The following is a 15,232-nucleotide window of genomic DNA, read 5'->3' on the forward strand; positions in this document are numbered from 1 at the left end:
AAGTTAGGAGCAAGTTTGCCTTTACCTCTCGTGTTTGAAAGCAGACAGCCTCTAATGCAGCGAAGGCAATGTGGTTTTTATTTGTAAACTGAGTAAGGCCACAGATAATACTGTTAAGACAAAACAGATAATAAGTGACTAGGATCACTAATCTTGATCAGATTATGTTTAAATCTTACACCTGAGATTTTCAAGCACATTTGTATTTCACTGTGTACAGATACTGTGGTTTAAAGTTAGAGGACCTAAAAATAGAAAAAACCTCTCCTTGGATGTTAATACTAAAAATTTCTGTTTCACATAGAGAACATGATTATCTTTATAACATGGACACTTCATTTCATTGCCTCACAGGGAAAAAACAAACCAACTAATATTACATTCTACTAATTTGCCCTCCCCCGCCCCCCAAAAAAGTGTGCAAACAGGGTGACCTCCCCATCTTATGTTTCAAAAGAACCTCTGATTTCCACCGTATACTATATATCTGTTCTTTCAGTTCTCACATAAGGGTTTCACTGGGGACAGGACTATGTTCTTGGTATGTAAAACTGGTATGTTACCCAGTCTGCTTTAAATAAGTAATAGTCAAGAGTTCCAACAAAAGGAGTTTTGGGTCTAAGTAATGTAGTATTTGCCCTTAGATAAATTGCATCAAGTTAGGGTACTTCGAATATGATAAGCCAACCTCATTTCTCCAACAGTTCTGCATCTGAATGATGCATTAACATACTGTACACATAAACCCAGTTTGACACCATAAGGAGTACAAGCCAATTTATATATTATTTTAGACATTATCTTAGAATTGATTTTGGCATGGGTCACAGCTAATAAATGTTAAACAATGGCCTGAAAAATTAGCATCAGTATTTTTATACAGAATTTTGTATTAATAAAAAAAATCTTAAACAGGCGGACAAGAGGTTCAACAGGACTGCATAGGTGTGTCACTAAATGGGATGCCTATTTTAAAGTTTTAACAGGTGAGGCTACCCTATTCCCACTTTCTCCTCCTCCTTTTTTTTTTTTTTCCCCCCAAAAAAGAATCTCAGAATATCAGGGTTGGAAGGGACCTCAGGAGGTCATCTAGTCCAACCACCTGCTCAAAGCAGGACCACACCCCGACTATTTTTTTTTCCCCAGATCCCTAAATGGCCCCCTCAAGGATTGAGCTCACAACCCTGGGTTTAGCAGGCCAATGCTCAAACCACTGAGCTATCTCTCCCCCACAAGGAAGAGTAAGTGACCTCTTAAGAATTTTAAGAAAATTATTTCACATTTAAATAATGCTTGTGGTGCTCCCACATATCCCATTGCCAAGGCCCATTGAGACCGGGGAAAGTCAGCAGCAGCAGAGCACAAACATAAGAGACTGCTACTTGAAACAGCAGCTGGTTAAATCTGAAACAAAGATGGGGCATGGGAATACACCAGACAGAATCCAATAGGCTGGAAAGAGGGAGAGTTGGCCATGAGCATACGTCCTCCCCAAAAGGAATGACAGTTACGGGATCCATATTGAGAACCCTTCTCGCCATGGGGTAGTTAAAAATACCCGGAGGACGTGTGGGGAGCACTGATGAACTGAACATGGACAGTTCTCAGCACCAAGTTCCTCACTTCCTACTGCTGTTGCCTGCTGGTTCCTAGTGACTCTTCTAGAAGAGAGGAAGTAGGCCATGTACTGTATGTGCAGAGGTATGTCCAAGGAGATGAAGACACACAAGCTCTGCTTCCTTAACTCTTCCTGTGGCAGACTAAAAGCACACCAGAAACCAGCAGGCAACAGCAACCGTAATGAAGGTTGAGATCTTTTGCAGCATTGCCCTCAAAACTCACCCATCACGATTAATTTCTGCCTCACTCTTCCTACCACAGACTGCCAGGCTCTTGGGGTAAGGTGGAGACTTTGGCTTCTCCTGTTCTCCCCTCTCCACAGCCAGCTGCATCTCTCAAGGGTAGGTTTCTTCCCTGCTTTCTCTACTGAGTTTTTTGTTTTGGGGAAGGATGCTGAACACAGAACTTCCTGCTCATGGATGTATTGTAGACAGCTGTTTGTTTTGAGCAGCAGCTGCCATCACTACTACCAGCTGCGTACCACAAGCAGCCCCTGCTCCAGGCCCCTTTTGGTGAGACAACAGGGGGCGGTGCTCTTGGGGGACCCAAAAACAAATTCAAGAAAATTTGTGTTTTGAAAGGTCCAGGATGGTTAGTGGTTCTGGTTGCCCTCTAGCAGCCACCTATGGATTTTTCATAGTATAATTAGCCATTCCTACAAATATAATAGTTATCCTTACCCTCGTGCACTGGGTTCCCAGTATGGTGCATATAATCCTGAGAATGCTGGGACAAAGTAGCAGCCATACGAAGTTCCCACTTCGGCAGCAAGTTTTTCTAGCACACACATAAAAAGCCTTTAGTTTTGCACAAATACAATATCTAAGGCTAAAGAAATGTTTGATTTTGCCATCTGCTCCAGAGATTATTTAAGAGACAAAATGCTCAAACACACAACACATTTATGAAAACAGTTAACAAAATCAACTGCAGTTAGAAGATACCACATGGCTACTCTGATACCTAGATGGTTGTATTATTGTTATTCAGCCAGTTACAATGTTATTCAATGGAATTTGGGCACTGAACCCCACATAGGTCCCTGTGGAAAAAACAAGCTGAAATTTGTTACCAGGAACACACCAAAAAACTGATATCACAGGACTAGGATCTATTTGCTTCTGAAAAGCAAGTTGTTTCAGTGTCTGAGCAATGCCTGATTAGGTTATGTCTACACTGGAACTGGAAGGTGTCTTTTCCAGTTTTGATAAATATACCTGCACTAGTTTGATCAGAGCTAGCACACTAAAGATTGGTGCAGTGGCGGGACAGGTTAGTCACCTCAAGTACAATCCCGTCTGAAATCCTAGGTATATTCTCAGGGTGGCTAGCCTATCCGGCTGTCAGTGTAGGTAAGGCTACCTTGCTATTTTTTAATATGCTAGCTCAAATCAAAGCTAGCATGGGTATGTCTATCTGAGCTGGAATTTACCCCTTCAACTCCTGTGTAGACATACCCTTAGATTTCAGTTATGAGGAGCCATTTTATTTCTCCCTTTGCAATTCTGGATATTTCATTTGGTTCTTGGAAGGGACAGTATATTTAAGAGTTGCACTTCTGAAAGTTTTACCTATCATCATTAAAGGTAGCAACTATGCCAACCTTAACTGAAAAATTATGGAAAAGAGTATTGCTTTGTTTCCTCTCCCGTCCAACTTATTTGCTTTCTGCATCTGACAATACCGTAGGGTCTGTTTCATAGTTTCCCCTGAAGTAAATTTCCCATTTGTGTGGATCAAAACTTAGAAACCAAGAATAAGAATATGCAATGGTAAAAATTGGTGAGGAGAACTTAGGGTCATGCATAGGATCTGCAACTACTTTCAACTCTTCTGAAACTGAATAGATTTTATGCCGACAATGTCCTTTTAAAAAAGCATTCATGTATAGACAATACATTTTCCCTCTAAAGAAGTTCTCTGGGATCAACCACACATGAGAATAATAAAGGTATGTTCCTAAATGTTGAGTAATGCTGACAAAAACTGAACATTAAAATTTTCAGAAGTTCAGTTGCGCAGGAATTATGCAACCCCAGCTCCCACTGAAGTCAGTGGGAACTGTGGATTCTCAGCACTTCAGGATATATCTATTTAGATGTCGAAATATGGATTTAGGAGCCTAACTTTAGAAAATAGGTTCAATACTTGACTGTTACCATTTTTTTTTAAATTGTAATACAAAAACATGAAATCTGTTCAGACTTGGTGTAAAACTGACAAGACTGTCCAAATGACTTTGGTCAATAACAAAGGTTCCTTTCTTTTTCAAAATTTTATCCTTTGTATATGGTAAATTTTTCAGAAGTCAATTCTGTTCCAAAATTTCAAAGCATTACACACTTGCATTTTTAGTTTAATTTTCTAAGAATATAAGTGTTAGCTACCCAAGTTTCTACTGGCTAATCCATTCTCAGGCAAAATGGATTATTCTCAGATATTACATTCACATTCCAAGTTAAATGCCATTTGGTACAGTCCTGAAAACAGAGGTCTTAATCTTTCAATGAACTCCATGCACCCCTTGCACAGAGCACACTGCAAGTCTCGGGCTTCAGTCCCCCATTTCTTAGTCCGGGAACAAGTTTGTAGGTGTTGTGACACAATTTTCAGTGGACCACACAGCGATATGTGTATACTATTTATCCCAAACGTCTCAATACTAAAATGAACCAATAAATCTGCTATGTCAGTGTAGCACAGCTCTTAGTAATTTCTACATATTTCAGCAGTAATGAGGTTTTGCTAGACTAGCAGCAATGCTATATGTAAAAAATGTAACTTTACATAATCTTTTTTAGTAATTGCAAAAAGGACTGGTATACACTTATGCATGTTTTACTGTAGTCCCTCTCTTCAGTTTTACTTGCATCTTTTGACCTTTTATTCAACACTATAGACTCCTAGACCGTGTTCGCTCTCTATTCAGTTTGAAAAACTTTTACAAATTATGAATACTCACCAACTTCACTTGAAGACTTTACTATACCAAGATTGTCCCTTAGCCAACGAACAACAGCACCAGCTATGGCAACAGAGCCCTAGGGAAACAAGAACAGTCATACATGAAGTTTACTAATTTCTAGCATAAAAAAAATCAAGAGTCCAGAAAGGTGGGACAAAAATGCCCATCAGCTTTGCAGAGCTCTAAATTGTACTTGAACAACCCTTTGGAGCCACAGGCAGTCCAGCGGCTGGGGGAGCGTCAGAGCACAGTAGTGCAGGGAAGTCAACACTACTCCAGTTCTCTACCACATGGAGATTCTCCCCTCGAAGAATTGTCAAGATATTGGTCAGACTGGCTTTATGGCCCAGGCCCGAGCTGTCACATCTGGACTTCGGTATACACAGTTGCGAGGTCTGAATGCCTTACGTATCTCAACCTAAGGCCTCCAAATCCTGATGATACAAAGGTGTGCTAAACTTCAGGCCCATGAATAGTTCCACTGACTTCGGAGTGACTATTCATGTGCTTAGTGTTTGGAGGATCAATGTCTAAGAACATTGAGCCTTCCCACAGGTTTGGTAGATGCTCCTGATCTTTTAGAAGTTTGCTCTAAAAAACCACGGCATTAGATGACAAAGCAATACCTAGTCACGCTTGCCCTGAGTGAAGATAGTTAGTTTTAAGGATAACAGTGTGTATTTAAGAATGGAACAGAACGTTAGGACTTCCTCTTATTTTTTCCTTTTTGTTTACTGTATGTGTAAAGGTCTGTCATAAGGCTGGAAACATTCTGACATAATTAAGGTTTTTGTGCACATAGAAGGATTTACTCTTCCATCTGCTCGACAAGTTTCTCTGAATCAAGATTCCAAGAATGAAAAGAAAAAAAAAAAAGGTGTCAAAAAGAGGGGGCGGGAGCAATTGCCACATATACTTACTTCTAGTGCATAACATACAGGTTTGTCTCTGCCCAGTTTGTAAGCCACTGTGGTCAGAAGGCCATGTTCAGACAAAACAGGCTAAAAAATAAAATATGGATAAACCATCAAGTGCTTGAATCGGAAAAGTCAGGAGTCGCATTTCTAAGAGAAATTACTGCATAAAATACTGTAAAATAGTAAAATTGGGAGAGGTCCTTATTTATAAAGAATAAAGGAGAAAAAACGATCTTTAGTATAACAGGTAAGTAAGTTCAGAAACTAAATTAGCCAATGTTTTAGCACAGTTCCCAATCTGAAACCCATGGAAATTGTTGATGCTGCTTATTTCCAGAAGCTTCCAGGGTCTTCACCACAAAGAAGAACCTGGAGGCCTGCAGAAGCAGCTGGTAACGAGGATCAGACTCAAGCTTAGCTGCCTCTAGACTGGAGCTGTGAGGCAAGGAAGAAATTTCCAAGAAAACAGAGGGAAGGGAAGTAGTCAAGAAGTATTGCCAAGGGAGTAGAAGAGGAGCAGACAGCTAAGGGAACAGGGAATCAACAGGCAGAGAATCACGTAGGTAGAGGCAGAAAAGCATATGCAAAAGAACAGGGTGAGATTATGAAAGTTTGTCATTTCCCTTTTTAGCAATTTAGGAACCATAAAACAAGGAAATGGAGCCTTGGCAAGCCACATGTTGAATGAAATGTTGCTTTCTAGTCTTGTAGCTTACAAGATGCCCTTTTTCCACACCTGTAGGAACTATATGAGCAACTTTTAAGTGGAATAAGAAAAACGTTGGTTATTTTAAATGACTCATGCTTAACAAGACAGCACATGAGCACACACAAGTGAGCTATTTTCCTTTTAGACCTTCTGTATATTCAATTGTCTGCTATTATAATTTGTTCTCCATTTTAAAACATAAAATAATTTCACTTAATCTTGTGCACATTACACACTTTATGACCTTGCACCAAAAGAAAAAAAAAAAACAAAAAAATTATACGGGGATAAGGAAATGAAGTGACTCAAGAGATACCCACTAGGAAAATGTATGAAGGGCTTATGGAACAAGACCTGCTTATTTAGCAAGAGAAGCAACTTGACTGAAAAAATACATACTCCTAGCAAGCTATTTCCAATTCAAGCAACCAACCTTTTGACCTGTATTGCAAAGCAAGAAACATCCTGTTCCATATCTGTAGTGGAAAAAAAGACATAAGGTAGTAATTTAGAAACAGAAAATGAAGAACCAGGAACAGAAGACAGACATCTTTGACATTCATTTATCATAGTTGAGTTCTAGGAATGTCATGATAAGGCAACTTAATATAGCAAAACATCACCACCACCTTACAATTAGTCTAGGAGTAACTTGTAAAATGAGCTTCGTATAAAACTTAGCTGAATTATGTCTCCAACTTTTAACTGAGCAATTAAGGAAGAAGGACAGTTTGCAGAGCTTGTAATAGGAAGAGTAATTTTAAGACTAACTACAAGAGACTCTCACTAGAGAGAGAACATTTTCAGAAACACCACACAATGGGAGTGGTGCATTTTCAAATTCTCTAAGAAAATATGAAGCTGACAAACATGTTTTTAAATAAACTACAATAGGTTTTCATCATGTGTAATTAAAAACAGTGAGAAATTCCTTTGTAACAAACATGCAGGCAACAGGTTAGCTTAAAAGAGTAATGCATGAATTATTTCAGAGGTATATTTTGACAAAACAATTGATATGTGCATATGAAACAAGTAAAATGCATCCAGAAAGACACTTTTTAGTCACTGCATTTGTTTAAAAAAAAAAAAAAAGCTCTTATAGGTTAAAATATTCGTGTGTCAGTTATGTAGATCATTGTGTGTTCCAGTAAAGTAGAAGACAATTAAATGGTAACTTAGGGTATAAACAGGTGGTAAAGTGGAGATTAATAAGGAAAGGATAATGATCAAAATGCAACTAGCAATGAGCACACATTCTTATATTGTGTTAAAAACCTATTTTGCATTAGGTTGGCAGCTCAGGCCTAATTTTTAGACCTGACCCGGACCTAAGCTCACCCAATGCTTACAGGTCAAGTCATTTTTCTTGACCCGGACCCGACCTGACCCTTCCCCCTGAACCTCAGGCAGCCCCACTGCTACCGCCTGCCCCAGGGTCAGCTTTCCTCTTCCTGCCTGTGGTGTCAGTGCAGCAGTGGCTGTACTACTATTCACCACCCTCTACTGCTCTGTGCGAGTGTACTGAAATTCTTTGGCATACTCGCCTTGCTGCACATGTGAGCGCAGCAAGGTAGTGCCCAGCTCCTGTTGGGCGCCAGACAGCTGCTCCTACATTGACCTGATCGGGTCTAGTTCTTTTCCTACCCAACTCAGTCCCGACACTTTTAGTCAGATTGCATCAGGTTTCAAGGCTATTTTGCATGTACCCATTTGCTCCATAATGCACGCGATCGTGTGAGAGTTGGATGCTTAACTGAACAATAACTCAACTAAGCAAAGAATTATGCATCTGCTGAATGTTTAATTCCACCTCCAAAAACACTTCAGGTATGTCTTGAAACTGTACTTCTCCAACTTAATTAATCAGCTATTCTACCAAGGGACAAGGCTGAGAGGTGAAGATGTCCTAACATTTCTGGCTTTAGGCTAAATGCTCCATCCAAAATGGAATCCTCCCTCCTGGTCTAGCCTGCTGGCTGAGCACTGAAATGTTTTCTTGCCATTCACCCTTACACTGTAATCCTACCACGCTCCAGCACCTATGTTTGTTGTGCTTGGGCGACTCAATTTATGACAAGAGATTTTATAACTTTCAGATTTTGCAAGATGCACCACTATATCCTGGGGATTATTCCAATTTGATTTAGTTCCTTGCAGTAAACTTTTGGAGCTATCAAGTTTCAGTGTGTTCAGTATTTTAAACTGAGCCAAAACCAACATGACTGACCTACCTACCACATGTCAGTACAACAGACCAGGTCCATCACAGTAAGGACTAGACCAGTTTTTTGTTTAAAGCTTGACTCTATGGGTATGTCTACATTTATGCTGGGAGGTGACTCCCAGCTCACACAGATGTACCCATGCTAGCACCGAAAAATAACAATGTGTGCTCTGCAGCACGGGCAGTGGGTAGGGAAAGCTGCCCAATTATGTTCCCAGGAGTGTCGGGTGGGACCGTACTCAGAGCAGCTAGCCCAAGTGGCTGTCCATAGATACACTGCTATTTTGAGGAGGCATCTGAGCTCCTCTGCCTGATCCCCTTTGTGAGTTGGGAGATGTAGGGGCCTCTGCCCAACTACTGGAATCTGACCCTTTCCACATCCCTGTGTGAGCAGAGAGCTAGTGGGCTAGTCCTCCTGAGGGCATCTGAGCCCCTCTGCCTGCCCCCAACCACATGAGAGTCGGGATATGTGGGAGGCTTATCCCTCTAGAAATCTCTCTCTATCCTCCCCACCCACCGGTGTGAGATAGGATGTGGTGAAGCCCTGCCTCTCTGGGTGGAGTAAGCTTAGAACAAGCATGCTTGAAGAATGCATCAAGACAACACTGCTGAGACTAGGGTGAGGATATGTGCATATCACAGGCTCCCTTGCACTGTGGAGGGGGATGGTAACAACCCTCCTATGAGTTCACATGTCTCCGAGCTGCATTGTTGTAGGCCACATTCATCTCCATGTCTTGTTCTCATTCAGCTAAGAACATCTAAGGAAAAGGCCACTTCACACCACTGAGCCTCCTATGCTGCAGCTGGATGTGTAGACCCCCAATGGCTAGGACTCAGACTATTCTTGGCTCTGTCACTGGCATGCTGGGTGACTGTGGCTAAGTCATGTCACCTCTGTGCCTCAGTTTCCCCATCTACACAAGGAGAAAAATAACTTTACTTCCTTGAGATCTGACGTAAAGCGTTTGTAAGTGCTAACACTTATTACCTGTCCACAGAAGCATCTGAACTGAACATCTATGTGGTAATTACAAATGCCTAAGTGACCACTAAATCCTATCAACATTTTTCTTAAAAAAACCAAACCAAACCTAACCATAGGAAAACAAACATTAAAAAGCTTTATTAACCTAGAGTGAAGGTTGCCCAAACATAGCTTGTGCTCCTTCAAAGTGTCTAAGTCAGCAGAACTCAAACTTGTGGAAAACAGGAAATAGTGAGTTAAGGTAAATGTCCATGCAACTTTAACTCTGTCCCTGTGGAGTGGTCAATAGCCACTGGGAATTATCTGCATTCACAGTGTTAGCTGTAGCTGGTTGAGAAATAAGTTGGAATACCTTTAAAGAGATGTGATTGCAATAGGAGGTCATCAGGGATTTTGGCCCTTGGTGTGTGTGTGCGTGTGCGTGAATGTGTGCGTAAGCCCCTTCTCTGATTCCTGTGTGAGAGAGACCAAAGGAAAAAGGGACACGTGGGGTAGCAAGAGGTTCCTGGTCAACTGGCAGAGGGGGTACTGGGATCCTATAGGTTAGATATATGCACCATTATATTTACCAGAAAGTGGCATGCGAGGTATCTACTGTAGTAAGATGAGGCCCTGAGACATACACCCTTGGTATCAGAGGCCTGAACTGAAGTAATGGTCAAGACGTTGCTAACATAAAGCAAAGTTAGGCTGTGAGCCAGAGGCAGGCCCTGCTCACAAAAGTTGGCAAGAGGAAGGCTGCTAAAAGAACGTGTGCCAGGACGTCCCACAAAGATAACAAGGAACAGGCAGACCCAGCCTAAAGATGGTCAAAAGAACAATACGATGGATAGATTTGTTTGTTCGAACCAGCCTGTACCAAGAGAAAGGGAGCATCCTAATGCATGGAGGGGCTGTACCTCAGTGCGTTCAATGATGTGTAACCTGTTTGTACCTGGGTATAAGAATGTACCCCTCAGTGGACGTCTTTGTCTGGCCTAGGGGACAGTGGAGAGTCCCACCACTGACTGAACCGGTCCATTGTCAGGGAGCACATATTTGCAGTATGTCCTGTAGAGTCTGTGAGGAACTATTACTGTGCTTCATTTGACAATAAACCTGGCTGGGTGCCTTTGTACCTTATCGGAGTCTGTGATCATTAGGGGTTCTCTCGGAGTCTGCTGTGCCAGCGATCTGCAGAGCCGGGCAGCACAAAGGAACACATGCACGCAGCCGACTGTTATCAACACTGAACAGAGCAGAGCACCACACCAGTGTCATCTGACGACATCTACCAAGAACCAGTAGCCAACTGGTTGTCATAATCATTTCAAAAATGTATGTGTATATATAATGTTGAGAGAATTATGTATCTGTATTGAAAATATGTTATTAAGGTATGAGAGCTAAGGTATGTCCCCAGAAGGGGATAAACATGCTCTTGTTAGGTAGAAGGGAAGAGAGATTTCTCTCTCTCTGGTTGGTCATGTGCATATTGTGAGGTGTGTTTCACAATGGAGGCCTAGCTACAATTTGAGCTGAATTCACAATCTCTTGATTAGCAATTGACAAGAAAGGGACACAAAGGAAAACATAACCAGCAGGAGGGACATCCTGTTTCTGAGTAAGGACAACAGGGTTTTTTCAGGGGTGGGGTGGGTAATAACCCAAGGTACAGGGAAACACCCTGGATGTTTGCACTGATAGGCAAGCTAACAGCATGCTTGTCTCTTGAATGACAATCACAGCCAAGGTTGACTGTAAAATGCTGGAAGGATTTTGTGAGAGCTTTTCACTGTAAGTCATGACAGTAACTAGTTAAGTCAGTGTAGGCTCTAGAATGCGTGCTCTATTATTTTATATGCAACTATTTGTTTCCAGCAAAGAATCCTGTGGCACCTTATAGACTAACAGACGTTTTGCAGCATGAGCTTTCATGGGTGAATACCCACTTCTTCGGATGCAAGACTTGCATCCGAAAAAGTGGGTATTCACCCACGAAAGCTCATGCTGCAAAACGTCTGTTAGTCTATAAGGTGCCACAGGATTCTTTGCTGCTTTTACAGATCCAGACTAACACGGCTACCCCTCTGATACTATTTGTTTCCAATATTTCTACTTGCTACCACTTGAATCTCTAACTCCATTAAATAAACTTTTACTTGTTTTCACTATGGACTTATCCAAGTGCTGTGTGTTAAGTGGAGCGGTGATCCGAGGTGTATCTGGTATGTTAGGATGTACTGTTTTTTTGGAAGCTGTGAATACTGTGAGTGTCCAGTGGACAATCCAGAGAGATGCTCGGAAATTGGAATGTGCCTATTGATAACCTACAGAGGGATAGTGGAGCCTGTGTGTGCTGAGAGGAGAGTGCTTGTGTTGCCTGTGGCCAGCGAAGGGAGGGAGCTGACCCACAGCAGGCACACACAAGGATTCCTCATGCTACGGGCAGGTAGTAAGGAGGTGCTTCATAATCCTGGGAAGCATCACAACACGTAACTTGGGATATCCAGTATGCCTCATTTCAGCGCTGCGTTGTGTAGGCGATGTCACTAGCAGAGCATGGGGTGGTTTTGCCAGGGGAACTGTCAGCAGTTAGGTGGGAGATAAGAGTAGTCAGAGAGTCTGGTAAGTGAAGGCCAGTATTTGATGGCATTGTGTCCATAAGGATGAAGGAGCTGAGGGAGTTTAGTAGGTGTGGTGGTCTTTCTGTGGAGTAGGCTAAGTGTGTGAGTGCAGAGCAGGCATAGGTAGCTCCTGTTCAGTACAGGGCAAAAGCAGAGTGCAAATACATGGGCTTACTGTGGCATCACTCAAAGCAGGCAGAGTTAAGGTTGAATGGACACGTACTTTAACTAAATATTTCCTGGTTTTCACAAGTATGAGTTTTGCTGAAGTACATATTCTGGAAGGGCATGAGCTATTGCCAGGCAACCTTAAATGGTAAAAAAAAAAAAAAAAATTAATTCTGTTAATATCTTTTTAAAAAGGAAAAGGAGCAAGAAGGAGAAGGAATTGCAGACACCTGTGTTCAAACTGCTAGTGTTTAGCCTTTGTAACCTTATCCAGTTTTCCCCCATCCCCACTGCATTCACAATGGAGGACAAAGATGATCTAGTATTTGCTTTCAATATTGTTGTGCTAACTTACGTGTTTTTTGCTTGTCCATCCTTGAAACACATTTGTCCAACTAGAGCAGCAGATTGGTCACCCAGGCACTGAAAGGATAGACATGTTCTTAGCAAAGAAGTGCATATGAATCGCTGTATAACAACAGTAACCTTAAATCAATTACTTCTAGGCCTATAATCCCAATTTGGGTCGTGTACATTGTAAATTAGAATGTAGTAAACACAAGCGCAGTCTTCATGAATATTCATTCCTTCTCCCCTCTACTGAAACCGCAAACGAAAAGTGCCAATTAGTACCACTAGCTATGGTAACAATTCATTTAGTAAGTATGATCAAGTGCAATATCTGCATGTGTTTGACAGTCACCAAATTCTCAGCTCACTTCAAGATTTGCGCATGTAGATCTGGTAGCCATATGACAATCTTTCATTTTCTGATGAGTTATCCATTTATGATGTTTACTTACTGTGAAGTGTCCTAGATTTCCATGGCACTATTTGTGAGAGTTAAATTGCTAACACAGTAGAACCTCAGAGTTATGAACACCTCAGGGGAATGGAGGTTTTGCGTAACTCTGAAATGTTGGACCTCTGAACAAAACGTTATGGAAGTTCTTTCAAAAGTTTACAACTGAACATTGACTTAATACAGCTTTGAAACTTTACTATGCAGAAGAAAAATGCTGCTTTCCCTTTATTTTTTTAGTAGTTTATGTTAAACACAGTACTGTATTGTATTTGCTTCTTTTTTTGGTCTCTGCTGTTGCCTGATCATGTACTTATAGTTCCAAATGAGGTGTGTGGTTGACTGGTCAGTTCGTACTTCTGGTGTTCATAACTCTGAGGTTCTACTGTACTTGTTTGCATGATCAGCCTTAATTCATTAATTCACAATGGTCTTCATTATTAATGTAAGTTAGCAAGTATACTGTATTGGTTTAAAATGATTGCATTTTGTTGCAAATATAAGTCAGTTTTCTAAAATAATCAGTTTATTTTTAAAATTATATCCAGTAAGGGTCTCTCCAAGCAGAGCCAAGTCCTCATGCCAGAATTCAAATTGGAGAAGAACTCACCCCAGAAATTGGCACACCTGTCAGGGCTCCGGATTTCTGACAAAAGTACAGAAAGACAAACCAGTTATTTCACACTGCTTGCTTATCAATTATTGTAACATTTAAGCAATAAAGGAAAGACAGTCCTCAGTTTTTATTGGAGATATGCATGCTTCAGGTGGGGACAGAAACAGTTGCAGCAAAGAGCCCTCGTACCAGAATGGGTAGTAACTTAAAAGCAAGGCGTGTCACTGCCATTTCAAAAGGCTGCTTTTAAAAAAATTTAAAAAAAAAAAAAGAAAAGTTTGCATTTAAAGGAAATCTGTGCCTTGACTAAAGAGTTTCAACAATACTGAAAATTTGCCTCTTGGCACAAGCGAGATATTATGTTGTAGAAGCCAGCTTGCAATAACGCTTTTTCTTTCACTCAGAGGCGCTCCACAAAAATATTGTAAACTCTTTCTGCTTGTTTGTGTTTTCACGCTTTTTCATTTTACTATCAATGCCATATGGTGTAACAACTGTCATGGATAAAAATGGCATTTACAGATCAACAGTCTGCTCGCTAATTTTGAGATAAAGATCTTTCTGCTCTCAGGAACCCATAAAGTGTCACTGAGAGCTAAATTACTTGGTCCAGCTCCCACTGACTTCACTTTATATCATAATGACATCTCTTCAAAGCTACTCCAATTTATTCCTCCACCAGTCAGTCAGCAACATCTAACACAGTGAATGCAGATAATTCCCACTGGCTATTGTCACCAGAAAATAGCCTTCTCAGGGAGCCTCTATACTACAGGCACTACAGCAGCAACTGTACCATTGTTGCATAGATATTTTCTACATCAACAGAGGGCATTTTGCCATCAACGTAGGTAATCCACCTCCCAAAGCAACATTCCCTATGAGGGGAGGTAGGGTGAGTGGCTTCCTACCCTCTGCAGAACAGAAGAGAAAAGTACTGAGGCAGACTGATGCCTTCCAGTTAAGGGACAGAGCAGGTCCTAGTGTTTACAGGAGGAATTTGGATTGCTACAGCACTTTGGTTTGAATTCTTGTGTGCACAGCACCTCTGCTTAATCTGTCAAATCAGGCCTAAAATCAAAACAATAAATAGCAAGATTCATGCATTTACTCCATAGCCTAAGATAGAGGAATCCAGAAACCAGTTTTAGTTGTTAGTTTTCCATATACAGTTAAAATAAAAAGCAATCTTGTTAAAATAAAAAACAGACTGTCATTTGAGGTATGCAAGCATGTGGCCTATAACAATAAGGTTCAATGAGATACTATGAACAGATACTTTCCTATTAAAAGTGATTGTGATAAGGTGATTTAACAAGTAAACAATAACAGATCTTATTTTAAGACCACATAGTGTTTTCAATCTAAGCAGTACTTCAAAAAACAACCATGTGCTAGAAAGATTCTTCAGCTGTATTTCTATAAATGACCACAGGCATCGCCAGGAATCAGTCTGTTTTAAGTAACTAGTAGATTCTTTCTTGAGATGTGACTATACATTTTCATTGAAGCCATGCATAAAACATGACAGTGCATTTCCAATTAGGAAATCTCAGTAGTTTCCACAAGTCCCATTTTAACTGACTGGGCTTTTTGATAGTTTAATATTAAATT

At 40.9% G+C, this 15,232-nt stretch overlaps 1 protein-coding gene across 4 annotated transcripts in view; it reads right to left on the reverse strand.

Moving 5' to 3' along the window:
• The window catches only part of GK (glycerol kinase), a 43,344-nt gene that overhangs the window by 15,237 nt on the left and 12,875 nt on the right, over positions 1 to 15,232 (reverse strand). For all 4 annotated transcript variants that reach the window (XM_045003930.1, XM_045004025.1, XM_045004128.1 and 1 more), the window contains 7 exons: positions 13,613 to 13,648; positions 12,556 to 12,623; positions 6,645 to 6,687; positions 5,506 to 5,586; positions 4,583 to 4,661; positions 2,301 to 2,397; positions 26 to 110 (listed from right to left, as the gene is read on the reverse strand). In XM_045003930.1, the coding sequence (XP_044859865.1) occupies positions 26 to 110; positions 2,301 to 2,397; positions 4,583 to 4,661; positions 5,506 to 5,586; positions 6,645 to 6,687; positions 12,556 to 12,623; positions 13,613 to 13,648 (489 nt within the window). The remainder of the gene's footprint in view (positions 1 to 25; positions 111 to 2,300; positions 2,398 to 4,582; positions 4,662 to 5,505; positions 5,587 to 6,644; positions 6,688 to 12,555; positions 12,624 to 13,612; positions 13,649 to 15,232) is intronic.

This window comes from Mauremys mutica, chromosome 1, assembly GCF_020497125.1.
Source record: "Mauremys mutica isolate MM-2020 ecotype Southern chromosome 1, ASM2049712v1, whole genome shotgun sequence".
Classification (NCBI taxonomy): Eukaryota; Metazoa; Chordata; order Testudines; family Geoemydidae; genus Mauremys; species Mauremys mutica.